General features: G+C 41.4%; 1 protein-coding gene across 2 annotated transcripts in view; it reads right to left on the minus strand.

The window, feature by feature from the left end:
• The window catches only part of Atad5 (ATPase family AAA domain containing 5), a 56,407-nt gene extending 31,168 nt beyond the window's left edge, over positions 1–25,239 (minus strand). For both annotated transcript variants that reach the window (XM_052757581.1, XM_052757580.1), the window contains exons 1-6: positions 24,808–25,239; positions 16,136–18,030; positions 13,532–13,640; positions 9,881–10,042; positions 8,185–8,311; positions 5,731–5,812 (exon numbers count right to left, since the gene is read on the minus strand). In XM_052757581.1, the coding sequence (XP_052613541.1) occupies positions 5,731–5,812; positions 8,185–8,311; positions 9,881–10,042; positions 13,532–13,640; positions 16,136–18,030; positions 24,808–24,873 (2,441 nt within the window). In that variant the 5' untranslated portion in view covers positions 24,874–25,239. The remainder of the gene's footprint in view (positions 1–5,730; positions 5,813–8,184; positions 8,312–9,880; positions 10,043–13,531; positions 13,641–16,135; positions 18,031–24,807) is intronic.
• Positions 25,240–27,831: the final 2,592 nt, after the last annotated feature.

The following is a 27,831-nucleotide window of genomic DNA, read 5'->3' on the forward strand; positions in this document are numbered from 1 at the left end:
AAAAAAAAAACAAATCTCTGCCCTCCATACACACCATACACACAAATAAGTAAATAAATAAATGCAAAAAAGTTAAAGAACAAATTTTCTAGAAAACAAACATTTTAAAATTTTATCTTCAAGCTAGTGAGATGGCTCATTGGTAAAAGCACTTGCCGCACAAGCAGGACAACCTGAGTTCCATCCTTGGAACTCACATAGAGGAAAGGATCAACTCACAACTTCCTCTGACCTTCACACTCATGCCAGCGTATGCATGCACCAGCACAGACAGATAGGCAGGCTTGTGCGCATGCACACACACAACTGAAATCTAAAAAAAAAATTTCAAAATTAAGCACACCCAATAAATTAGCTGGTAAAACTCTCTTTTGCTTATCTACTCATGTTAGAAAATTAAATAAGACCAATATGTATAGATTTTTAAAAAAAAACAAGCCGGGCAATGGTGGCGCACGCCTTTAATCCCAACACTCGGGAGGCAGAGGCAGGCAGATCTCTGTGAGTTCGAGGCCAGCCTGGTCTACAGCGCGAGATCCAGGAAAGGCGCAAAACTACACAGAGAAACTCTGTCTTGAAAACAAAAAAAAAAAAAAAAAAAAAAAAAAAAAAAAACCCTGTATTAAAAGACTAACTAACTGGGACTCTCCTCAGATGGGAGTTTTCTTCATTGTCCCTGTTGTTTGGTGTGGGGCTAGAAAGCAAACTCGGGGTTGTACTATGACTCAGGCACTCTACCTGTGAATTACACCCCCAGAACGAGGGTTGTTATTATTAAATAAGCATTATATTATACCAGAAAAACAAAGTCAGTGTCACATTCAGAACTTAACACAACAGCTTGCTGGGAGAACCTTTCCCTAGCATATACAAGGGCCTACGTTCAATCTCCAGCACCACTAACGAAAAGAAACAGAAGCTGGGTGTAGTGGTACACACCTGTAATCCCAGCATTCAGGAGGCTGAGGCAGGTGAATTGTTTTAAGTTCCAGATCAGGCAGGCTACATAGAGACCCCAAATAATAACAACAATACAGCAATACTGTTTCCAGTAACAGGAAACTGAGGATCTTCACCTTTACTTGGCTTCTTCTGAGGTTATGAATCACAGTAATCTTAAACTGATATGGAGAGAAGTGTGAGGGTGGAGGAGACTAGGAAACTGGAGTGGTAGAAGGTAGAAAGAGTGTGGTGGTACATCACAGCTTAGGCATCCTTCCTAGCCTTCCATATATACAAGGACTAAAACTTTGTATACAAATTAGGGCTGGTAAGTTTTACAAGGCTAAAAAAAAAAAATTCTACATCTGTGCTCCTTTCTTCTTTGAGTAAAAAGTGAGGGGAAGATGAGTCTTAAGCCAGATGAGAAGAATTGACTGGGGCAGGAGAGACAGCTCAGCAGTTAAGAGCACTTGTTGCTCTTCCAGAGGACCTGAGTTTGGTTCTCAGTATCCATATCAGGAAGCTCACAACTGTCTATAACTCAAATTCCAAGAGCTCTGAGCCCCTCGGCTAGCCTCTGAGGACACCCACACCCATGAAGTATATAATCACACAGACACACACACATATACATAAATAAAAATAATGGTTATTTTATTTATTTAAAGAGTCAACCTCAGAGCTGGATGGTTGGTTTCTCTGTGTAGCCCTGTCTGTCCTGGAACTCACTCTGTAGACCAGATTGGCCTCAAACACAGAGATCTGCCTGCCTCTGCCTCCAGAGTGCTGGGATTAAAGGCGTGCGCCACTACTATCCAGTGAATCTAGATAATTTATAAACAGCTTTATTATGGCTGTGTATGGTGGTACATGTCTATAACTCTAGCACTCGGAAGGAAGCAGGAGAATTAGGAGTTCAAGGTCATCTTTGACTACATAGTGAGTTCAAGGCCAGCCTGCAGTACATGAAAAATCTCAATAAAACAAAAAAAATCACATCTGGCAAGATGGCTCAGCAGGTAAAGTACTTGCCATGCAAGCCTGGTGACCTGAATTCAATGCCTGGAACCCACATAAAGGTAGGAAAGGATCTACTCCACAAAGTTGTACCCTGACTTAAACATGTGTGCCCTCCCCTGAAAGACTTATTGTGCTGGCAAACAGCAGAGGTGGAAGGACTGTCAGTCCCAGAACTGCCTGGGCTATGTAGTGAGGGCAGGGATAGCTGCAAAGAGGCAAAGGGAACTTTTTTGAGAATCATGAGAACGCTCTCTATCTTTATTACAATGGTGACTACAAATGTGCACATTTGTTACAACTCAAACTGTTTACTTACCCTGGGTATGTATTGCCCTATGTGGTACCGGGCACGAACAATAATAATAATAATAATAATAATAATAATAATAATAATAAGAAGAAGAAGAAGAAGAAGAAGAAGAAGAAGAAGAAGAAGAAGAAGAGCCAACCACGGTGCCATGCACCTACTACAGTCCCAGAAAGCTGAGGCATGCTTTGCTTGAACCCAGAAATTTGAAGCCAGAATGGGCAACATGGCATCTCTTAAAGAGGGAGGGAGGGAGATGAGAATGTGTGCATGCCTGTGTCCATAACTCTGTGTCTGTGTGTGTATTAAGCAAAAGCAGTCAGACACAAAAAATATATATACATATAAAATTTATGTGCAGTTCTAGAACAGAAAAAACTAACATAGGACAAGACACAAAACTAATACAGTTAACAGAAATAAGAGTATTAATGGGCTGGAGAGGTGGCTCAGTGGTCAAGAGAATTTGCTGCTCTTGCAGAGACACAAGCTCAGTTCCCAGTACCTACACTGAGTGCTGAGTGGCTCACAACCACCGGTAACTCCAGCTTCAGAGATCTGATGCCCTCTTTAGACCTCCTCAGGCACTGGTATGCATGTTGTACATACAGACAAGCAGGTACAGACACATACACATAAATAAAAATAAATAAAATAGTTTTAATATGGTGTAATGGTTTGAATAAGACCCCACAGGCTCCTATATTTGAATGATTAGTCAGCAGAGTGTGGCACTATTTGAAAGGATTAGGAGGTGTGGCCTTGTTTGAGGAGGTGTGTTACTGGAGGTGAGCTCTGAGTGGCTCTCAGCTACTGCTCCAGCACTTGTCCCATGCAGCCATGCTCCTGTCATGATGATAATGGACACACCCTCTCGTTGTGGAATAGTATTTTAACTGGGCAAAGGTGTGTTACATTTGTTTGTGCTGCAGAACATTATTTTAACTGTGTAAAGACATGTTACTTTTGTTTATGCTGCATTTGTTTAATTATGTAAAGACCTGTTGCGTTTGTTTCACCTTGCCTGCTTGAGGCACCCCATTGGTTTAATAAAAAGCTGAACAGCCAATAGCTAGGCAAGAGAAAGGATAGGCAGGGCTGGAGGGGAGAAAGAATAAATAGGAGGAGAAATCTAGGCTGGAGAGGGAAGAGGAGAATGAGGAAAAAGAGAGCGACAAGCCTAAGGCAAGAAGCCAGGCAGCTGCCAGACAGACAGACAGAAAAAGCAGTGAAAGTAAGATATACGGAAGGAAAGAAAAGTAAAAAGCCCTGAGGCAAAAGGTAGATGAAGAGAAACAGATTAAGTTAAAAGAGCTAGTCAGAAAAAACCTAAGCTAGGCCAAGCATTCAAAACTAAAAAGAAGTCTCCATGTCATGTTTTGGGAGCTGGTGTGGCCCCAAAGAAAAAGCCTGGTACATCCTCTAAAGCTGTAAGGAAGCCCCCAATTAAATGCTTTCTTTCATAATGTGTCTCTTTACAGCATTAGAATAGTGACTAAGACAATATGTAAATCTTTAAGAAAGAGTAAGAGGCTGGAGAAATGGTTCAGAGGTTAAGAGCACTGGCTGCTCTTCCAGAGGTTCTGAGTTCAATTTCCAGCAACCACATGGTGGCTCACAACCATCTATAATGAGATCTGGTGCCCTCTTCTGGCCTGCAGGCATACATGTAGGCAAAACACTGTATACATAATAAATAAATAAATCTTTTTTTAAAAAAAAAAAAGAGTAAGAATAAGTAATCTAAATAATAATCTCTTGTTATGAAGGTAGTGGCATTAATAGAGAAAATCTATATATATATAACTTTTCTGGAGTAAAAGATGCACCCAGGCCTAACCCCAAACCTAGTAATCATGAAAAATTTCACCAGCTATGGTGGCATATGCCTATATTCATGAGGCTGAGGATAAAGGGCCTGCCAGGGTAACTTAGGAAGACCCTGTCTCAAGCAAATAGAGGGCTGGGATGTGGTTCAATGGCAGAGTGCTTGCCTAGTCCAAGGTCCTCTGTTCAATTTCTAGTACTGGAGAAAACATACATACACACACAACCTCATACAAATTTATCTTCCAAAATTGATTCATATATCATTTCCACCACCCTAGCTTTCATCTCCACCACCTCACACCTGTACTCCTACATCTCCTTCAACTTCTTTTTCATTCTACTCTTTTAGACAAATAAACAAACAAAAAACAGGGTCTGATGTATCCTGGGCTGGCCTCAAGTTCCCTATGTAGCTGAAGATAGCCCTGAACCTCTGCCCCAGTCTCCCAAGGGCTGGGATTATAGTGTGTATCTTCACACCCAACTTATGCAGTGCTAGGAATTAAACCTGGGGTTCCCTGTATGTTAGACAAGGTACCCCCCAACCTGTATCCTGCTCTTTGTGCAATCATAAGACTCATCTAGTAGGCACATTAAACGTTCACAATCCAAATCTGTTTACAGGTGTACTCATGCCTAAATCTCTTTGTGTATTTGTGTCACTCTTAGGCCTAAATCTCTTAGTGTATTTGTGTCATTGTTAGCAAATTCTTTAGCATGGCATCTATGGTCTCCTACTGGCTGGTCCCTATTTCTCCAGTTAATCTCACATTCCGCTCCTGCTCTGGTGCTCAAGTCACACTAGCATTCTTCCTATCATTGGGACTTAGCACATTCCTTACAGCCTCAGGTACTGTGCAGAGAGTTCCCTCTGACTAGAACACTCCCCCTCCCCTTGAAGAGCTGCTCTTTTTTGTTCAGAGGTCGGTGAAATGACCAGAAAAAAATCTCTCTAATATAAACTAATAATATTTTGTGCCCTTCCTTAGCAAATGTCAATTTTTCATTTGTTAAGCCAGTTGATGTTTATAGGCTGTATTCCCTCTGGAGACTATAAGCTTCATGAGGACAGGCACTGTGTTTCCCTTAACATTCCTAGTGCCAAAATAGTGCCTGATACATTGTAGACATTTTATTGAGTGAGGGTCATGAACAAAGTTTGATACTTTGGGGTTTGTTTTAAATTCTTCTGCTATTTTATGTGAAATAGCCCCAAAGCCTTGACAAAACCCTAAGACCTTCAACAGTAGTGCAAGCATCATCAATAGCATGTTTTAAAACTTCACCAGAGGGCTGGGGAGAGGACTCAGGTGGGTAAAGCACTTGCCATGTCAGTGTGGAGACTGGAGCTGCAATGCCCACCCACAGAAAAGCTGGGTAATGGAGGAAGACTCCTGTTATCTGCTTCTGACCTCCATTTACACACACATGAATAACTGCACACAGGCACACACATACATACACACACACACATGAGCACAGATACCCACAAATATGCTATATATATACACCACACATATATGCACATGTAAAACAAAGAGGTTTCAAATAGTCATTGACATATAATTAAAGTAAACAAATAAATAAAACTTGAATTCCATAAAATATTTATATATTTGTATTGGACTGACCTGCTTTCATCCAAATCAAGGACTGGAATGGCTGTTCTCTTAGTCTTTTTGGCAAGAAATAAAGGAGCAATTTTCATTTTTCCTTAGAAAAATCAATACTTGGGTTAGTATTAAATGTTTAGCATCCCCACTCACCTTTAGTTACCTTTAAAAACCTTTTAATTAAAAAAAATAAATAAAAATTAAAATTAAAAAAAGGAAAAAAAACAAAAAAACTTTTTAATTATAAAAATGCTGTATAATAATGTTTCATCAACTTGGTGATAATGGAACCCCCTGGGAATCTTTCATTTTTAACTACAGAATCCTATAATGTACATCTTAAAATTTTGTTTAGTATGTCTAGGGAAATACCTAAACATTTTAAATGTTTTAATGTTAAAAACAAACAAACAAAACAGGGGCTGGAGAGAGGGCTTAGCAGTTAACAGTACACAGAGCTCTTCCAGAGGACCTGAGTTTGGTAACCAAAACCCACATTGGAGACTCACAACCTTCTGTAATTCCAGCTCCAGGGAAAGAAGCTCTCTTCAGGCCTCTTCACCACCACACACAAGTAGCACACATACACAGACACAAACATACATGACAAAAATAAAAATAAAGCCGGGCAGTGGTGGTGTGCCGGGGTCCATTAAGGCCAGCCTAGGCTACCGAGTGAGTTCCAGGAAAGGCGCAAAGCTACACAGAAACCCTGTCTCAAAAAACCAAAAAAATTAAAAAATAAAAAATAAAAATAAAGCTGGGCAAGGTGGTGCACACCTTTAATCCCAGCTCTTGGAAGGCAAAGGCAGGCTGATTTGAGTTCAAGGCCAGCCTGTTCTACATAATGAGTTCCAGGCCAGGTAGGATATGAAGAGAGACCCTGTTTCAATAAATAAATAGTTGGGGCTGTAGAGATGGCTCAGAGGTTGAGAGCACTGGCTGCTCTTCCAGAGGTCCTGAGTTCAATTCCCAGCAACCACATGGTGGCTTACAACCATCTATAGTGGAATCTGATGTCCTCTTCTGCCATAAAGTTGTACATGCAGATAGAGCACTCAAACATATAATACATAAATAAATCTTTAAAAATAAATAGTTAAAAAATAAATAAATTACAAAAAAAAATTGAGAGCTGTACAGATGGCTCAGTAGGTAGAGAGTGACAAACCAGGCTGTATCCCTGAAGCTCATGTATAAACCACAGTAGAAGGTGAGGACTCACACCTGAAATTGTCTTACATCCTCACATGGGAACACACAAATCAATCAATAAAAAAAAAAAAAAAAAAAAAAAAAAAAAAAAAAGGAAATGTATCAGGCAGTGGTGGTGCACGTCCTTAATCCTAGCATTGGGAGGCAGAGGCAGGCAGATCTCTTTTGAGTTCCAGGCCAGCCTGGTCTACAGAGCTAGTTCCAGGACAGCCAGGGCTACACAGAGGAACTCTGTCTTAAAAAGACAAAACAACAACAACAACAACAACAACAACAACAACAACATAATAATAATAATAATAATAGTGAGGAAATTTTTTTTGGTTTGGTTTGTTTTTTCAAGACAGGGTCTCTCTGTGTAGTTCTGGCGGTTCTGGAACTCACTCTGTAGACCAGGCTGGCTTCAAACTCACAAAGATCCACCTGCCTCTGCTTCCCAAGTGCTGGGATGAAAAGAGTGTGCCACCACACCCAGCTATAAGGAAATGTTTTAATGAACACAGAAAAATTTGATATATGTCCCAAAACAAAGTTTAAAAAATAAGATTCTCGGGCTGGAGAGACGGCTCAGAGGTTAAGAGCACTGGCTGTTCTTCCAGAGGTCCTGAGTTCAATTCCCAGCAACCACATGGTGGCTCACAACCATCTGTAATGAGATCTGGTGCCCTCTTCTGGCCTGCAGGCATACATGCAGACAGAACACTGTATACATAATAAATAAATAAATTTAAAAAAAAATAATAAGATTCTCAATTTTTCTTTGAAAAACTTGCTCAAAAAAAAAAAATCTGCCTACTCTCCCACCACCCCCCACTCCCCACCCCACCCCCCAGAGCTGAGGACCGAACCCAGGGCCTTGCGGTTACTAGGCAAGGGCTCTACCTCAAAACTTTACTTATCAAAATGGAAATAATTAGGCAGGCAATGTGGCACACACTATAATCCCAGCACTTGAAGGTGGACACAGGAAGATGAGGAGTTCAAGGCCGGCCTCAACTACATAGTAAGTAACTAGTCTGGTGATAGGAAATCCTGACCCACAAAACAAAACAAAGCTAGACATGCCTTTAATGCCACCACTTCATAGGCAGAGGCAGACAGATCTCTGACAACCTGTCTCAAAGAAAAGAAAAGAAACAAACAAAACACCTAAATTTCCTATTTTATGGAATATGACATTAACTTTGCACCGGAAATCTCAGAATTAATTGCCCCCAAACACTCTACTATTCATCAAACCATATTAAATCCAATTACCAGGGACATTTTTAGAAGGCTTGTTAAGTTTTTTTCCTAGTACATCATTCAAATTCTTAAGTTTCTTCTGATTTTTCTCTGGTTGCTTTACAGAAGTTGGACTTGAATCTATTAGTATTACAGAATCCTAAGACAAAATAAGGAAGAAAAAAACAACACTTTAATACAGTACTTTCCCTTGTCCATAAGCGATTCCAATAACCCCAGAGAATACCTAAGCCTCAGACAGTTCTGAGCTAGGTTGTTTTCACATACATACATACCTGATAACACACACTTTGACCACAACTTTTACAACTTTTACAGATTAAGGTCTGACAATAAAACTGAAGGAATTTCCTTTTTCTTCATAATTTCACAGATAAAGGATTCTTTCTACAGATTTTTGCAGTTTCAGCATCTTTCTCTCTCTCTCTCTCTTTGAGACAGGACATCTCACAGTCTATCTCTGGCTGTCCAGGAACTTGCTCTGCAGACCAGGCTAACCTCAAACTGCCTCTGTCTGGAGTGCTCAGGTTAAAGGTATGCACCACCACACCCAGCTTCTTTCCTTCCTAAGTGAAGGAATTTCACCTTTCCCACTACTTCTCCTTTGTGTACCCAAATTGCCAGCATTACTATTCTTCTACTATGGAGCAATCATCAAGCAAAATAAGGATGCTTGAACACAAGCACTGTTAATCCTGGCTCAGTTGATCAGATAACTGAAGTGGCTACTAAATAACTAATGGGTAGATAGCATATAAAGCATGGATACACTGGAAAACTGGACATTTGATGTCATAGAAGGCTGGGGATGTAGCTCAGTAGACAGTGGTCCCCCGTATTATATCATACAATATTTTATGAACTATCCAGAAGAGAAAATCTATAGAACTAGAAAGAGGATGAGCAGTTGTCACAGGGAGATGGGAGGACTGGAAAGCAGCAGCAAAGGGGAATGGTGTCCTCTTTGGAGGTAGAAATGTTCTAAACTCCATAGTGGCACATATTATGCCAGCGCAGGCAAAAGGATGGTGAATTTGAGGGACCCTGGGCTACATAGAAATACCATGTTTCAAAAAACAGAAAAATTTCTAAAATCGGTTATAGTAGAACTACAACTCTGAATGTACTCAAAGACACTGAACTGCATACTTTTTTTTTTTTTGAGACAGGTGCCTTCAAACTTATCACATAGCCTGAGAATCACCCCAAACTTCTGATCCCCTATTTTACCTCCCTAGTGCTACAATGCCAGGTATGCACCATAACACCTTCAGTTTTGAATTGTACACTTAAATGGCCAACTGTACAGCATGAATTACATCTCAATAAAACTATTTTAAAAAAATAGGAGGCAGTGGCTTTTAGCAGGATAGTAAAAGTCGAGTAGAGAATTCTCAGGTAGAAGACAGTACTTGGGATGTGAATTTCAAAGCAAGAAAATAAACAGTGAAAGGGATCTATCGGGGAGAAATGAAATTCAGTGTGACTGTGGTAAAGAACTGCTTGAGGAATGGGAAGAATCAGTTGTTAGAAGATACCTTGAGTAACCTGAGACTAGACTATATCCCGTAAGCCAAAGACTTTTAAAGCAGAATGTCCACCATGACCAGGCTATTGAATATGACCTTACATCTCTATAAAGGTTTCCTCCTCCCACTCCTAATAACGAAACAATAACAACTGTATCAACAGATACTGGAATACTTACATCTGTCTCTGGTGACTTCTCCCTTTCAGGAAGTGTCTGGTGCCTAGAGGAACGCCTCAAGGGCACCACTGTTTCTTCAGCCTTTGATCCACTGACTCGGAAAGCTTTTGCTTTCTCAATCAGTTGTTTAGCTTTTGATACATTTTTTGAAGTACTGTTTGCCTAGACAAAAATTTGAACTATTAATTCAGATCACAGCAAGAATTTCATATTTGGCCGGGCAGTGGTGGCGCACACCTTTAATCCCAGCATTCGGGAGGCAGAGGCATGAGGATCTTTGTGAGTTCGAGGCCAGCCTGGTCTACAGAGCGAGATCCAGGAAAGGCGCAAAGCTACACAGAGAAACCCTGTCTCGAAAAAAACAAACAAACAAACAAAAAAATATTTCATATTTGATAACAGAAAAAAACAGAAATATATAATAGAAAAAAATATTTGTATCAATCACATTAATAATCAACCAGGAAATGATTATTCAATTTTTTTTTTTTTTTTTTTTTTTTTTTTTTTGGTTTTTCGAGACAGGGTTTCTCTGTGTAGCTTTGTGCCTTTCCTGGAACTCGCTTTGGAGACCAGGCTGGCCTCGAACTCACAGAGATCCGCCTGGCTCTGCCTCCCGAGTGCTGGGATTAAAGGCGTGCACCACCACCGCCCGGCTGGTGCCTGTCCTGGATCTCGCTCTGTTGATCAAGCTGGCCTTGAACTCATAGGGATCCGCCTGGCTCTGCCTCCCAAGTGCTGGGATTAAAGGCATGCACCACCACCACCTGGCCTGATTTTTTTTAATCTATAATTGTCATTATAAGTGTATCTGCGGGCTGGAGAGATGGCTCAGAGGTTAAGAGCACTGGCTGCTCTTCCAGAGGTCCTGAGTTCAATTCCCAGCAACCACATGGTGGCTCACAACCATCTGTAATGAGATCTGGTGCCCTCTTCTGGCCTGCAGACATACATGCAGGCAGAACATTGTATACATAATAAATAAATAAAATCTTTAAAAAAAAAAAAAAAAAAAAAAATAAGTGTATCTGCATATAAACCCAAAACCAGGCTGGAGAGATGGCTCAGTAGTTAAGAACGCTGGCTGCTCTTCCAGAAGTCCTGAGTTCAATTCCCAGCAACCACATGGTGGCTCACAACCACCTGGAAAGAGATTTGGTGCCCTCTTATGGCCTGCTATATACATAATAGAGAAATAAATCTTAAAAAAAAAAAAAAGCCAGAACCAGGGGGCGCATGCTTTTAGTCCCAGCACTCAAGAGGCAGAGGCAGGAGGATCTCAGTGAGTTTGAGGCCAGCTTGATCTTTATTAAGTGAGTTCCAGGATAGCCAGAGCTACACAGTGAGGCCCTGTCTCAAAAAGACCAAAACAAACAAATAACTGAACCCAGAACCTATGTAAAGCTGGACATGGTAGCTGCTATATACCAGTCTATAATCCCAACGTTCCTAGAGAGAAATGGGAGGAGTCACAAGCTGGCTAGTCTAGACCATGTAAATGGGAGATCCTATAACAAATAAGGTGGAAGGCAAGGTGTGGTGGTGTTGCACACTGCCACGAATGCAGGTAAGAGTACTGTACATACAAACACATCACACACAGACAGACACACAGACACACACACACACTCTCTCTCTTATAAAAACCAAAAATTAGCCGGGCGGTGGTGGCGCACGCCTTTAATCCCAGCACTCGGGAGGCAGAGCCAGGCGGATCTCTGTAAGTTCGAGGCCAGCCTGGACTACCAAGTGAGTTCCAGGAAAGGCGCAAAGCTACACAGAGAAACCCTGTCTCGAAAAACAAAAACAAAAAAAAAAAACAAACAAAAACCAAAAATTAGCCAGGCACACGCCTTTAATCCCAGCACTCAGAGGCAGAGGCAGGTGAATCTCTGTGAGTTCGAGGCCAGCCTGGGCTACCAAATGAGTTCTAGGAAAGGCGCAGAGCTACAGAGAGAAACCCTGTCTCGAAAAACCAAAAAAGAAAAAAACAAAAACAAAACAAAACAAAAATTCAGAAGAGAGTCTACAATTTACATTAGAATTGGTGGTTGATTTTCCTACCACCTTGATAATAATCTATTCTTTTTTGGGGGTGGGGCGGTTTTGAGACAGGGTTTCTCCGTGTAGCTCTGGTTTCTTTTGTGAAACTCACTCTGTAGCCCAGGCTGGCCTCAAACTCACAGAGATTCACCTGCCTCTGCTTCCCAAGTGCTGGAATTAAAGGTCTGCACCAACACCACCCGGCTCTATTCTTTGATTTTAGTCGGTGAACTATGTTTCAAATACAAATAGTTACTGCACATGCTGTATGCAAGGCTCTCATTAGATAATATAAAGGAAAAATATATAATACATGGACATTGATTTTATAGAATCTAATTAGATATGATAGGAAAGAAAGAGTTAAGAATAGAGCTGAGAGGTGAGAGTAGTGGCACACGCCTTTAATTCCAGCACAGAGGCAGTCCGATCTCTGTGAATTTGAGATCAACTTGGTCTATAGAGTGAGTTCCAGGACAGCCAAGGCTGCACAAAGAAATCCTGTCTGGAAAAAACAAAAAGAAAAAAGAACAACACTAGGGGCCATGTATGGTGGCACACACCTATAATCTCAGCCCTCTAGGTAGATGCAGGTGGATGTGGATGTCTGTGAGTTTGAAGCCAGTCTGGTCTACATAGGGAAACCTTTTTCATAAAAGGGGTTAAGAACACACAGGGAGGGGCTGGAGTGGTGCTTCAGTGGATAAGCGTACAGGTATCTCAGCAGTTAAGAGCACTGGCTGCTCTCCCAGAGACCAGGGTTCAATTCCCAGCACCCAAGTGACTCACAACCATCTGTAACTCCAGTCCCAGGCAATCTGAAGCCCTCTTCTGGTTTCTTCAGGTACTGCACACATATGGTGCAGACATACAAGCAGGCAAAAACACCCATACACAGAAAATAAAAATAAAGAAAAACGTTTAAAAAACACATAGAGAAGCCGGGCGGTGGTGGCGCACGCCTTTAATCCCAGCACTCGGGAGGCAGAGCCAGGCGGATCTCTGTGAGTTCGAGGCCAGCCTGGGCTACCAAGTGAGTTCCAGGAAAGGCGCAAAGCTACACAGAGAAACCCTGTCTCAAAAAACAAAAAAACAAAAAAAAAAAAAAAAAAAAACACATAGAGAAATTGAGGCAGGCCAATCACACATTCAATGACTGCCTGTTTTCCTATGAGTACTGATCTCAAGGCCAGCTAAGCAAGTTATGAAGACTATGTCTCATAAAGTAAAAAAATAAGAAGAGGGCAGAGGATAAAGTTTAGTGGTAGAACACTTAACCTAGGATGTCTTACACATCCCAGCACTGTCCCCTTGACCCCCCAGACAGACAAAGCTAATACAATCACATAGTATACACTATTTGTGTATGTGTGTGTGTGTGTGTGTGTTTGTGTGTGTGTCTATCATCAGACTCAGGGCAGCAGGCTTGAGCCCATAGTGAGATATTTTAACATCTTAATAAACTAGCTAGAGAAACAGAATAAATGGCATAGGTTGTAATTAATGGACTTATAACACATAGGAATCCTCTTTGACATGACTTCCAGTAACTATTGGCGGTCTTTTAAGAAAACAGTATCACTTTCAGAACTTCAGTACTTTTATTACCTTTCTCTTCTGAGAAGTGAGATCTCCCTCAGTTGTTTCAGATTTCTTAGACATTTTCTTGGACTTTTTCTTAGATTTTTTGGGAGTACTAATTCTAGTGAATTTCATTCTGGAAAAGAATGACATTTATAAATATTTTCATAATAATGTACAGGATCTTAAATATAAAAACAAACCAGTTAGTATTCTAACTTAAAAAGAAAAAATAATTGCCATCAGTTTGATTCAATAAGTCAAGCCGGGCGGTGGTGGCGCACGCCTTTAATCCCAGCACTCGGGAGGCAGAGCCAGGCGGATCTCTGTGAGTTCGAGGCCAGTCTGGGCTACCAAGTGAGTTCCAGGAAAGGCGCAAAGCTACACAGAGAAACCCTGTCTCGAAAAACCAAAAAAAAAAAAAAAAAAAAAAAAAAAAAAAAAAAAAAATAATAAGTCAAGCTTTTTACTTTATTTCTGGTGCTGGGGATAGAACCATGTACATACTGAGCGACCATTCTACCACTTAGCTACTTCATTTAATAAGACTAGCCAGAGGTGGTGGTGCATGCCTTTAATCCCAGCATTTGGGAGGCAGAGGCAGACAGATTTCTATGATTTCGAGGCCATCCTTGTCTACAAAGCAAGTTCCAGGACAGCCAGGAACACTGAGAAAACCTGTCTTGGAAAAAATAAATAAATAAATAAATGAATGAATTAATGAATGAATAAAGCCAAAGAAAAGAAAAGAAATAATAAGCCTAATCAACACATTTTCAGGACCCCTTCATGCTGTGGAGAGTCTACTTTTCAATAAAATCTTGCTTGCTTACAAAAAATAAAAACAATAAGCATTGCCCAGAGGTGGTGGCACACACCTTTAATCCCAAAATTTGGGAGGCAGAAGCAGGTGGAAATCTGAGTTCCAACCAGCCTGGTCTACAGAGCGAGTTCCAGGATAGCCAGAGCTACACAGGGAAACCCTGTCACCTCCCCCAACCCCAAAATAATAAGCCTTACCAGGTGTGGTGATACCCATAATTTAAGCACCTGGGAACCAGAAGTGGGAGGATCACTCATGAATTCAAGGCTAGTCTGGTCTACATAGCAAATTCTAGGCCATCCAAGGGAGACCTTGTCTCAAAAAACAAAAAACAAAGAAAGAGGGACAGAAGAGGGAGAAGGAAGGAAGGAAGGAAGGAAGGAAGGAAGGAAGGAAGGAAGGAAGGAAGGAAGGAAGGAAGGAAATGAAGATAAGTCTACCTGCCTAGCATGAGCAAGGCCCTGAGTTTAAGGCCCACTCAGCACAGCAAAAACAGAAACAAAAAGAGAAAAATAGTACTTCTTGAGGAAAATTAAAACTAGTCCCTGGATCACTGTAATATTACACAGGCCCAGTATGCAAGAATATGCTCCAAGATGTACCGGTCAGTACCTAAGGAACAACACTCAGCTAGTGTGGTGGTGCATGTCTTTAGTCTCAGCACCACAGACACAGAGGAAAGGGAATCTCCTTGAGTTGGAGGTCAGACTGGTCTACAAGTTCCAGGACAGCCAAGCCTACATAAAGAATCCTGATTCAAAACAACAACAAAAATCAACAATAAAAAACACTCTTATGATATTTTTGTTTTGTTTTGTTTTTTTGAGAAAGGGTTTCTCTGTGTAGTTTTGGTGCCTGTCCTGGATCTTGCTCTGTAGACCAGGCTGGCCTCAAACTCACGAAAATCCGTGCTGGGATTAAAAGCGTGTGCCACCACCACCTGGCCTTATGATTTATTTTTAATTTCATATTTGAGTACTATTACTCAACTGTGACAAATAAGAGTTTAGAACTAGCTGGGCGGTGATGGTATGTGCCTTTAATCCCAGCAATTGGGAGGCAGAGTTCAAGGCCATCTCAGTCTACAGAGTGAGTTCCAGGACAGTCAAGGCTACACAGAAAAACTCTTGTCTTGAAAAACCAAAGGGAAAAAATAATTTAAACTCATCTGAAATGTTTCTGTAACTCTTCTGAAACAGACTTTAAATTAGCTGTATTAGCCAGGTGTAGTGGTACACACCAGCAATCCTAGCACTTGGAAGAGGATTCTGAGTCCTAGACTAACTTTGTATAGAGCAAGAACATGTCTGAATAAATAATTAGTTAATAAACCTGTGTGCAGTAGCTCATACTAGAAATCCCAGCACTCAGGAAACTGAGGCAGGAGGACTGCCACAAGTTTGAAAGCATTCTAGGCTACATACTGAGTTCCAGACCAGTCTGAGCTACTGAATAAGACCCTATCTCAAAATAAACAAAACAAAAGCCAGGTTTGGTGGCACAGGTCTGTCATCCCAGCTACTTGGGAGAGTACAGAGAGGAAGAGCATGTTTAAGGTCTGGCTGAAAATCAAGACCAGCCTGGACAACCTAGGATACCTTGTCTCAAAATGAAAAGGGCAGGGATGTAGCTCAGTGGTAGACCACTTAATAAGCTATGAGGTTCAATCCTCAGAGTTGTATAAACATTAAAAATCTATTTATAAACTACATTCTAGAAAATAAACTCTACAATGCTTGAAGAATTTCCCTTCCCAATTAATAATACATGTAGAATGTTTTAACTTGAAAAGAAAAACAAAATTTTACCTAATAGGGCTCTCCGAATCAGAGGGTACTGTTATTAATTCTGCTGTGTACAGGCTGTGTTTTTCTGATATGCTGGCTGCTTTTGGAGTGGAAGGCTTCACTGGACTAGTAGTGTCCTGGGCATCCTCAGACTCAGTACCTCTAAGGGTGACTGTGGCAGGCGTGTTGCTACCTCTTAGAGATCTCCTGGTTGGCTTGGGTGTGGAAATGTTCTGCAGCCTGTTTTCAGGCTCAGCTTTGGAATGTGTGACCATATCTTTGATTGGTGTGCTGTGTTTTCTTGATTTATTTCTGTCACATGGAGACATTTCTAGAGAGTTGTGTGCTGTATCCTCACAAACAAGACTTTCACTGTTAAGTAATGATTTGCTTTTGGAAACTTCTGACTTCTGTCTTAAACTCCTTCGAAGGCTATTTTGTTTTGGTTTATTTTTTGGGGAAAAGGATGTTTTTTCCTTTTGCATGGTTTCTTCTCTGTTTCCACCTGGAGTGGTCCTAGTGCCTATGGTCTTCCTATCCTTTTTCCTTGACTTTTTACTTTTCTCCTTAGGAAAGCTTGCTTTATCAGTGTGTGTCTGTGAACTACCATGATTTGAAACTATTTGGATATTAGGATTTTCTATGATTTTTTCAGAACTGTTATCACCGTCTTCACTTACGGATTTTTCACTTGGGTCTTTCTGCTTCTCCAAAGGTTTCTTGAGTCCAGTTTTGAGCATTTCTGACAGCGGCTGCCTGAATGCTCTCATGAACTGCTGTCTCTCTTCCACGCTGCACTTTGGTACTGAAGCCTCAGAGCTCCCGGCTTCCAGCACAGCCAGTTCTAACTGGCCCTCCTGGATCACAACATTTGATTTCCTTTTCTGAACTGTCTGCTCATTTTCTGGATCAGAAAGACTACTCTCCAGATCAAGCTGTTTCTGTTTCAAGAACATTGGGGGTATTTTCCCTTTCTTTTTAGGGGGAGTGGGGTGAACTTGTGCAAGAACAGTAACTGTCTTAAGGTGTATGTGTGGAGATAACTCACAGCTCTCTAATTCACCTTCAGAACCACTTTTGACTGCTTCACCAGGTCCAGGAGGAACACAAGCTGGCACTGCATGGTCAGGCATCTCTTCCACTCGAGCTGCCTTGTGACTTTTTAAAAATTCCTCATACGAGACCGTTATTGTACTCTTGTTTAAATCAGCTACTTTGGTTGCACAAGCCCTGGGGTCCACATGATTTGCAGTCCTCTCGTTTTCATCGGCCACGGAAGGTTTCGTCTGTTTACTGTCTTTGCCACCTTTCTTAAGCAGACTTATTTCGTCTGCCAAGGGTAAACTTTCAGACAGCTCTAGTAGCTTGCTGTGCTTCCTTTTTCTCAACATTTTGCCATCATTTTTTGTGGTGTCTTGTTTAGGATTTACTTTCCGGGACTTTTTGGGGGGGGTCATTGTATTTGGCTTGTTTCTGCTGTCTTGAAGGCTTTCTGTAAGAACCTCTACATGTTTTTTGTAAAGGAAAACATCAGTGCTGCTTTCCACAAAATCACTTAAACCGCATTCCTCCTTACGATCACCACTAATTCCCACTGACGACTCAATTTTTATATCATTCAGTTGATGAGATAAATTAATTCTCTTTCCTTTCTTCTTAACTTCCACATTTGAGAGCACTTCCAGAGGTGTTTTACAGTCTTTGCTATTGCCAAAAAGCGAGGATGGAGATGGCTTTATCTTACACTCTTTTGTCGACTTCTCATTTGTGGGTGAAGTCTTTCTAAAATAATGAAGAATCTTACTGGGTTTTGGTGGAGAGAAAACTCTGTCTCCAGTCTTTCCTACTGGTGATAAATATTTGGTGATGGTTTCACAGGAAGAGCTGTCATCATCTTTTCTCCGCTTTTTGCATGGCTAGCAATTTAAAAAGGGGGGAAACACATTTATTTCAAGTAAAATAATATGAAATAGCAACTGTAAACACAGATTTAACAGCTAGGACTACTTTATTTGTGTGTATACATGTGAAGTGTGTGTGACACATGCACACATGTGTGTACAGGGATGCATGCAGAGGCTGGAGAAAGATGTCAGGGGTCCTTCTCTATCACTTTCAGCCTATTCCTTGGGACAGGGTCTCTCATTATACCTGGAGCTAGGCTGGTGGCTGGCAGGTCCCAGCAATCCTCCTGACTTTGCTTCCACATAACACTGGAGTTATAGGCCTGTACAGCCATACCTGACTTGCTGGGGATTTGAACTCAGGTCATTACACTTGTACATGGAAGCATTCTTACCACTGAGCCATCTCCCCAGCTCAGGAAGGCTACTTTAGGTGAAAAGTGACACATTAGAAAGAAAATGACCTTTAATGTTAAATCTACAATCAAATTTTAATGTTGTATCAAGTTATATTCCCAATTTGTATACTTTATACCATATGTATATATACTATACTTCAATAAGTTTGTATTGCTAGGTGTGGTGGTTCATGCCTCTAATCCCAGCATTCAGGAGCCAGAGGCAGAAGATCTCTGTGAGTTGGAGGCCAGCTTGGTCAACAGAGAGAGTTCCAGGCCAGTCAGGGCTACTGGACAGGTAGCCAGACCCTGCCTCAAAAACAAATGAACCAAAAACAACAACAAAGTTTATACTGATCAGCACTTGGGAATCTGAGACTGGCAGATCTCTATGAGTTTGAGGCCAGCCTGGTCTACATAGCAAGCTCCAGGCCAGGGAATATAGTGAGATTCTAGCTCAAACAAAACAAAACAAACAAAAAATTTATATTGAAACAAAACTAAACTCATAAGAAAGCACAAATGTCTACTCTCCTGTTTATTTTACTTTATTTATTTTTATTTTTTTGAGACAGTATATTTCTATATAGCCCCAGCTGCCCTGCAACTCACTATGTAGCCCAGGCTGGCCTCAAACTTAAGAAATCTGCCTGCCTCTGCCTCTGCCTCTGCCTCCCAAATGCTGAGACTAAAGATGTGAACCACCATGCCCTGTCTACCCTCTATAACCTTAGAAAGCACCATCTATCTCACAGAATCTATAATGAATACATAAAAATGTGGAACCGAACAAAGGGTAGGGCCCCTACAAACAAACAATCCATTCTGCTTTACTTTTTTGGTTTAAAATAAACACACCATTCTAAGTATCTCTAAGAAATATTTATTTAAGAAGCCCAGGACCACCAAAAGAATACTTGCCACAGTCTACTATTTTAAAAGTCTACTACGAGTCTTTACCTACCTCCTGCAGTAGCCATTACCCTCACAGAATCAAGGTGCTTATGACACTAGGGACAGTCATATTTGTGTTAGTCACTTGCAGTCAGCAATGATACCTACACCCAGGCGAGCTAAACAGAGATTACAATGCGTCCACGTATGGCTGACGAAGACTGGGCAAGGCACTGACTGCTAGGAAGAGAGCATACTGCTCAAGGTGGACAATCACGAACCAGGTGATACTACCAATAAAAATGTAGTTTTTATTGTCATCACTAAGGCTGGGGAGAATAACTGCTTAGGCATAAACAAAACCCTGGATTTGGTTCCCATCACTAAGTAAAATCAGGCATGGTGGCACGTGCCTGCAATCACAGCACTGAGGAGACAGAGGCAGGAGCAGCAGAAGTTCAAGGTGAATTTATTGAGCTTGAAGACAGTCACATCTACAGAAGAAACTTTTTGAAAAAACAAAACCAAATAAACAAAAAAACCAATGTCAAAAATAGAAAAAAAAAAAAAAAAAACCAACTTCTAGACTCTACTTGAACATGGATCAACACATAGATTTAACGCTGCTCTCTATATCCCTAGAGCAAACAGACTTTTGATGCATTTTGAGTGTGACTGGACTCATCCAGCTGCTGGCTCACTAACAATAGTGATCCCATTTTTGGCCATATATGTATCTTCTAAAGGTTTCATGGGTTTATCTTAGAGTACAGATGATTTCAATTGTGAAACCTGTAGGGTAGCATGGGGCAAATTAACTGGTCTGATTTTCTGTGACCGGTATTTGTTTTCTTGACTACATGTAAATGGCCTGAATCAACTTTGCTCTGGAGTAAGGAGATATCTTACTGTTCTGGATTTATTAGATTAGAATGTCTAAGCCTGTCTTTAGAAGGACATTATTTCTCATTTCGTTTCCTTGTGTATTGTAGGTTTTAAGTATAAACAAAAGCTGGGCATGGTGACTCATACCTATAGTCCCAGTGCCTTGGAAACTGAGGCAGGAAGACTACAGTGAGCGGAAAGCCCTCCTAGGTTGCACAGAGTTTCAGGCCAGCCTGGGCTACAGGAATGAGAACTCAAAGAAACAAGTCTAAATAATATAAACTACTTATAAAGACCCTTAAACCTGACCTAGAAATCCACAAAATTAAGCAAATATGTTGTGGTGGTTGGAATAAGAATGGCACTATAGGCTCATATATTTGAATTATTTGGAGAAAGTGTATCACTGGGGGTGGGCTTTGAGGTTTCAAAAGCCCATGCCTGGCCCAGTCTCTCTCTCTCTCTCTCTCTCTCTCTCTCTCTCTCTCTCTCTCTCTCTCTCTCTCTCTCTCTCTCTCGGCCTGCAGATCAGTATGTAACTCTCATGCTACTGCTCCAAGCACCATGAGTATTGCCATGCTCCCTGCCATGATAATGGACTAAACCTCTGGAACTGTAAACAAGCCACAATTAAATGTTTTCTTTATAAAAGCTGCCTTGGCCACTGTATCTCTTGATAACAAAAAAAAAAAAAAACAAAAAAAAAAAAAAAAAAAACAAAAAACCTGTGACTAAGACATATGTAAATAAAAACAAAATGATGAAAGTGAGTTAGCTAGAAAATGCATCAGTAAATTGCATAACTGAAAATGCATACTACTATACTGGTTACAAAGGAATTACTGGCTGGGCATAGTCACACATGCCTTTAATCCCAGCATTCAGGAGACAGAGGCAGGCAGATGTCTCTGAGGCTGAGGCCAGCCTGGTCTCTATAATGAGACTGTCTCAAAAAAACAAAAAAACCCAACTCCATTAGTTTCTATACACACCCTACTCCCTGTTGGGACACGCACTCTGCCAACAGAGCTACTGCTCCAGCCCTCAACTTTTTTGTCTTTTGCTTTACCCAACCCCAAGCCTCACAACACTAAATAAACTTACTTCTAAGCTATATTTCCATCCTACTATCAATCTTTGTCTTCTCAGTTCATTTGATAAAATATATCTGCCAAGATAACAAAAACATTATTTTAAAGACAATAAGGAGGAGATTTTTATTTTGAGAAAATTCAAATGAATTAACAGAGCTATCGTGGTTAAGAGCATAGTACTGATGCTGCACAAGCAGGTGTGTCCAAAAAGCGGAACCAGACGAGGCTGCCTAAGAATTCATACAGGGGACCCTTGACATGGCCCAGCAGGCAAAGGGACATGCTGCCAAGCCCAATGACCTAGTTTGATCCCCAGGATCATGGTATAAAGGGAGCACTTCTTCCCACAAGTTGCCCTCTGACCTTCACACATATGCTGACCCCTGCACATACAATAAACAAATGTAGCAAAATAATTTTTAAAAATAATTTAAGTGATAAAAATAACATTCAAATTAACAGGCAAAAGAGTAAGAGACGATAGTGGGACAAATTCTGAGCATTTAGATAAATGAGGTAAAATACAAGCGAAACTATATAGGTTAAAATAATAAGTGAATTAGAAACGATCTATTATTATTTTCTATAAAGCTTTGAGATGGTGTCAGAGGCGCCACACAACAGACACTCAAGTCAGATCGAAGTTTAAGTATCAGTCCTGACATCTACTAGTATGGAAACCTTAAGTAAATTACTCTTTATTTTTAAATGTAACTTAATGAACTGGGTGCGGTGATGCATGCCTCTGATCCCAGTACAAGCAGGCTGAGGCAGGTGGATGGTGAATTTGAGATCGGCCTGGCTGGGCTACTCAGCAAGACCCTGCCTCAAACAAACAAAATTAATTTGGCCTGTTTTTCAATTGTTTTGTTTTGTTCTTTGAGACAGTGTCTCTCTACATATCCCTGGTTGTCCTAGAAACTGATATGTAGACCAGGTACGCCTCAGAATCACAGAGATCCACTGGCATCTGCCCCAGAGTGCTAGTATTAAAGGTGTGCGCCACTAGGCCCAGATGTAAGATTTTCCCACACATCAGGTATGGTGGCCCACATCTTTATTTTATTTTGTTTTATTTATTATTATTATTTGTTGTTCTGAGACAAAGTCTCACTGTAGCTCTGTCCTGGAACTCAGTCATCTTTCACCTTATCATAGGGTTATTATGCAAAGATATGTAAAAAAAAAAAGCCCTTACCATATTAAAGAGTAAATATCATTATTATAAAATAGACTTTATAAGAAGGGTACCAAGTCTTGGAAAAAAAAAAAAAAAAAAAAAAGAAGGGTACCAAAAGCAGAAACCATAAACCAAAGATTGATAAACCTGACCATCCCAAAATCAAATAATTCAATGCCCAAAATCCTTTACACCTGAGACAAGCTAAATAATTCACTTGATTTAGCAAATAATGTACATATTCTGCAGCAGAAAAGTTACTTGATTCTAAAAATTAAGAGTTAGAATTTTTTTGAACTAATTAAAGAGAAAAATGATAGGAAACTTCATTTTACTCTCTCTCTCTCTCTTTTTTTTTTTTTTTTCTTCATTTTCCTTTCTTGTTTCTTCACATGGCTTTATGTGACTAAGTGAGTAGGATCTACCCCAACAGAACTGTTACTCTGGAGCAGTGAACACACACAAACTAGCAACTTCCCCTGGGAAGAAGCATGGCTGATGGATCCTGTAAACACAGGATCTGGAATGAAACAATCAGTAATTTCTTGTGCCATAATCAGGGCACAACAATGACTGAAGAGTAATAGAAAGTAAAAATACGCATATGATGGTGCTGGAGAAATGGCTGGGAGGTTAAGAGCACTATCTGATCTTCCAGAGGACCTAGGTTCAATTCCCAGCACCCACATAGCAGCTCACAGCTGTCTGTAACTCCAGCACCAGGGGATTTGACTCCCTCACACAGACATAAATACGGGCAAAACATCAATGCACATAAAGTAAAAATAAAGAAATCATTTTAAAAATATTCATGTGAGAAAGATTTCTAAAACCAAGTTCTTAGGAAAATTAGAATTAAAAACTATTAAATATGCTACAAAGAAATATAAGCTGGGTGTGGCTATACCTGCCTGAGCTGCATGGGATCTTGTCTAAAAACCAAAACAGTGAGATGATTCAGTAGATAAAGGTGCTTGCTGCCAAGCTGACAATCTGAGTTCAGGTCCTGGGCCCCACAGAGTGGAAGAAGAGAACTGACTCCTACACGTTGTTCTGTGATCTCCACACCACCAAAAAACGAATGCAAATTCATAAATGTAACAAGAAATAAAAACAAGCCAGTGGTGGTGATACAAGCCTTCAATCCCAGCATTCAGGAGGCAGAGGCATGAGGATCTCTGTGAGTTCCAGGCCAGTCTGGTCTACAGAGTGAGTTCCAGGACAGCCAGAACTACACAGAGAAACCCTGTCATGAAAAACAAAAACAAAACAAAAAACAACAACAAAAAAGAGAATTTAAGTGAACACACATCTTAGCTCACTTCAAAGGCACCAGAACACATTAATTAGAATGTCAATCTGAGATATGGTGTATAAAAAAATAGGAGGGGCTGGAGAGATGGCTCAGTGGTTAAGAGCACTGGCTGCTCTCACAGAGTACCCAGGTTCAATTCCCAGCACCTACATGGCAGCTCACCATTGTCTGTAACTCCAGCTCGAGGGGATCTGATACCTTCATATAGACACACATGTTGGCAATACACCAATGCATATAAAATAAAATAAATAAATAATTTTTAAAAATACCCACCATAGCAGCTATGGAGAGGCACAAGCCTGTAATCCCAGCACTTGGAAAATGGTTACAAGAGGATCAGTAGATCCGAATTCAGCTTGGGTATTTCTGTATCTACATATAGATATCAGCCATAAGTATACTATAAGATCCTAGCCACTACTTAACGGCATAGAATATCATTATGGTTGCTTAGTGTATTTTTTTTTTCTTTCTGGAACCCAAGGCTTCCCGCATTAAGCACTATCCCCAGCTTAGTGTACTCTCTGAAACATGGTAAATACAGAACACCTAACGTGCCACAGAGACTCTTAACTACATTACATTAAGCTCTGCAGTCATGAGAGACCGACTTTAAGTACCTCACTTGATTCTTAAGTGACATTCTAAAAGGAATTCCTAGGACAGGTGTTTGTACAGACTAACTGAACTTAAAGCTTTATCTTTTTCGCCTTTCTATGATTCCACATCAGGAACAAAGAACTTGAACGTGAGATCCTCGGTGACATGTCATTCCACCAATGTTTCAGGACCCGAGACCTGTGGTTTTTAAATCCTGGCTCACAGTGAACCCGAAATCTTCTTAAAATTCCAATGAGGGCTTACCATGACACACCGAGGCAACCATCCCGCACAAAATTATAGCTGTGGATCAACACATCACTCCTGTCCCGTCCCAGAAGCAAACAGGACTCCCACCACCTCCACGCCAAAATTCCCCAACACAGGCAAAAAAGGAACTTGACAGATCCTCGACCTCACCTCAATCTCGTAGTCCTTTACTGGAGGGGGAGCTGCAGCCGCCGCCATGGTCAGGACCCCCACCATGATCCCTGCCTCCCAGAGCCCCAGATCCTAGGACCTCCAGCGGTCCGGCCCAGCCTGGCTGGAGGCCATAGAGGCGGCCGATCCAGTGGGAGCAAGCTAGGGGACCGCGGGGTCCGTCACGGGTCCCCCAGAGCCCACGGGCCGGATGCGAGTGGGAGGCTGGGCCCAGGGCCGTCAAGCCAGGCTTAGACAGAGACGTCGAGAAAGCGCGAGCGCGGGCCCACGGGGGCGGCGGAACAATGCACGGTGCCCCCGAGGTAGACGCTCCAGGCTCAGCGTTCGAGCCCCGGGCCGCAGTGGGCGCCGCACACCGAACGCCGGCCAGGCCTTGGGGCTTCGGCGGGAGTTCTTGTCAATTGGGTTTTCGCGCCGTCCAGAACGCAGGGGGCGGAGCCTATGACTGCTTCGGGAGGCTGCGCCTACGGTGAGCCACGAAGACCAAACTACTTCGTTTGGCGAATCAGCAGGTGACGGAACCAGTTCTACCCCGGAATCCTAGTGGAAATTTCGGGGATACACGATTCGGTGTTACAGCCAAGTATGACTATTGAGGACGTGATTTGTCTAAGGTTACCTAGTCATTTGGTGGCCGAATTAAGACTTAGACTTTAAAATTATATTTTTGAAGCCGGGAAGTCGTGGCGCACGCCTTTAATTCCAGCACAGCCTGGTCTACATAGAGTTTCAGTTTAGCCAAGAGATTCCATGAAATAAATAAACAGATAGGTAAAGAAAGAAGGAAAGGAAGGAAGGAAGGAAGGAAGGAAGGAAGGAAGGAAGGAAGGAAGGAAGGAAGGAAGGAAGGAAGGAAGGAAGGAAGGAAGGAAGGAAGGAAAGGGATGGAAGAAGGAAGGAAGGAAGGAAAGAAAGAAAGGGATGGATGGAGGAAGGAAGGAAGGAAGGAAGGAAGGAAGGAAGGAAGAAAGAAAGAAAGAAATTAGAAAGAAGAGGTAGAAGAACCAGGTGGTTGTGGTCTACATAGAAAGTTCCCTGTCAAATAAATAAATAAATAGGAGTTAAGAAGAGGTAGAAGAGCCAGGTGGTGGTGGTGGTGGTGAACTCACCTTTAATCCCAGCACTCGGGAGGGAGAGAAAGGCAGATTTCTGAGTTCGAGTCCAGCCTGGTCTACAGAGTGAGTTCCAGGACAACCAGGGCTACACAGAGAAACCCTGTCTCAAAAAAACAAAATAAATTATTTTATTTTGTGGGTATGAGTGTTTTGCCTACATGTGTGTATATATATATATATATATATACCATCTGTGTGCCTGGTACCTGTGGAGACCAGGAGAGGACATTAAATCCCCTGGAACTGGGGTTACAGATAGTTATGAGCCACCGTGTGTGTGTGTGTGCTGGAAACCAAACCCAGGTCCTCTGCAAGAGCAACAAGAGCTCTTTACAGCTGAGTCATCTCCCCAGCCCTCAGGTATGAAAAGCATGTGCGGTGTTACTGAACTACATACCCAGCCCATGATTCGACCATCATAAAGAGCATTTGTAAAACCCTGCTACCGTGGTTAAAGATTTAACTGCTCTATAACATCACCCACAATGGTTCTTCTTTCTCCTTTCGCCCTTTCGTCAGATCGCTTAGTAAACACTCCGTGACATAACCCTGTCATAGCCATACAGTGGAATCCTTCTCAGCAATAAAATGTCACAAGGGCTAGGGAGGTAGTTTATTGGAAAAATACCTACCATTCACGAGGTGGTGGGATCAATCCTGAGCACTGCCAAAAAGTAAGACTAAATCAATAAGCCGGGCGGTGGTGGCGCACGCCTTTAATCCCAGCACTCGGGAGGCAGAGGCAGGTGGATCTCTGTAAATGTGAGGCCAGACTGGTCTACAGAGCAAGTTCCAGGACAGGCTCCAAAGCTACAGAGAATCTCTGTCGGGGGGTGGGGTGGGGGGGGGGGGGATTAAAAAAAGAAAAATAAATAAACTTAAAACTTAAAAATAAAAGCACATAAATAAAACGTCAAGCACGGTGTTGGAGAAATGGCACAGTCTTAAGAATGCTTGCTGCACAATCATGAAAACTGGAACTGCCATCCAGCACCCATATAGCAAACTGGGCATTCTGGGTATGGCATTCTATGTGACCCCAGCTCTGAGACCAGCAGAGACATGCGGATCCCTGGACCTGGCCTCCAGCCTGAGAAGCCCTGAGTGCAGGTTTAAGGAGAAACTCCCTCAAAGGAATAAACAGAAACTGACAGACAAAGATGCTAAGACACAAAGACACACTCACCCCCACACACAAATAATAAATAAATAAATAAAATATTTAAAAATAATAACTTTTTTAAAAGTCTATTTTTTTTTTATTGTATGAATATTCAACATGTGTGACCTGGTCTCCATGAGGGTCAGAAGAGGGCATCAGATCCCTTGGAGCTGAAATTAGAGATAACTATGAGCCTATGAGCTGGGACTTGAACCCAGGTCTGCTGCAAGAGCAGCCAGTGCTCTTAACCATTGAGCCATTTCTCCAGCCCCCTAAAAATAATAACATTGAAACAAAACTAAACCCCCAAAAGGTAAGCACAATACCACATGCCTGTAATCTCACCACTTGGGAAGCTGAGGTAGCATGAGTTGTAAGCTAGCCTGGGTTAAATCAATACTTCCAGATCAGCCAGAGGTACATAGTGAAATTCTCTCTAATAATAATAAAGATAACTAGTAATATATGAACAACAAAGATAAATCTCAGAATCTTTATTATGGAGTCAAGAATGGTGGTGCATTCATACACATAAAAATAAATAAAGACACACATATATATATATTTATTTTAAAGTGGTAAGCATTATCTGGGGCTCGCTGGGTGTGGTGGCACACACCTGTAGTCACAGCACTTAGGAAGTACAGGTGAAAGATCAGAAGTTCAAGATTATCCTTCATTGCATAGCTAGTTTGAAACTAGCCAGGGCTCCATGAGGCGCTACCT

This window comes from Peromyscus californicus, unplaced genomic scaffold (assembly GCF_007827085.1).
Source record: "Peromyscus californicus insignis strain IS unplaced genomic scaffold, ASM782708v3 Scaffold_3__1_contigs__length_106647218, whole genome shotgun sequence".
Classification (NCBI taxonomy): Eukaryota; Metazoa; Chordata; class Mammalia; order Rodentia; family Cricetidae; genus Peromyscus; species Peromyscus californicus.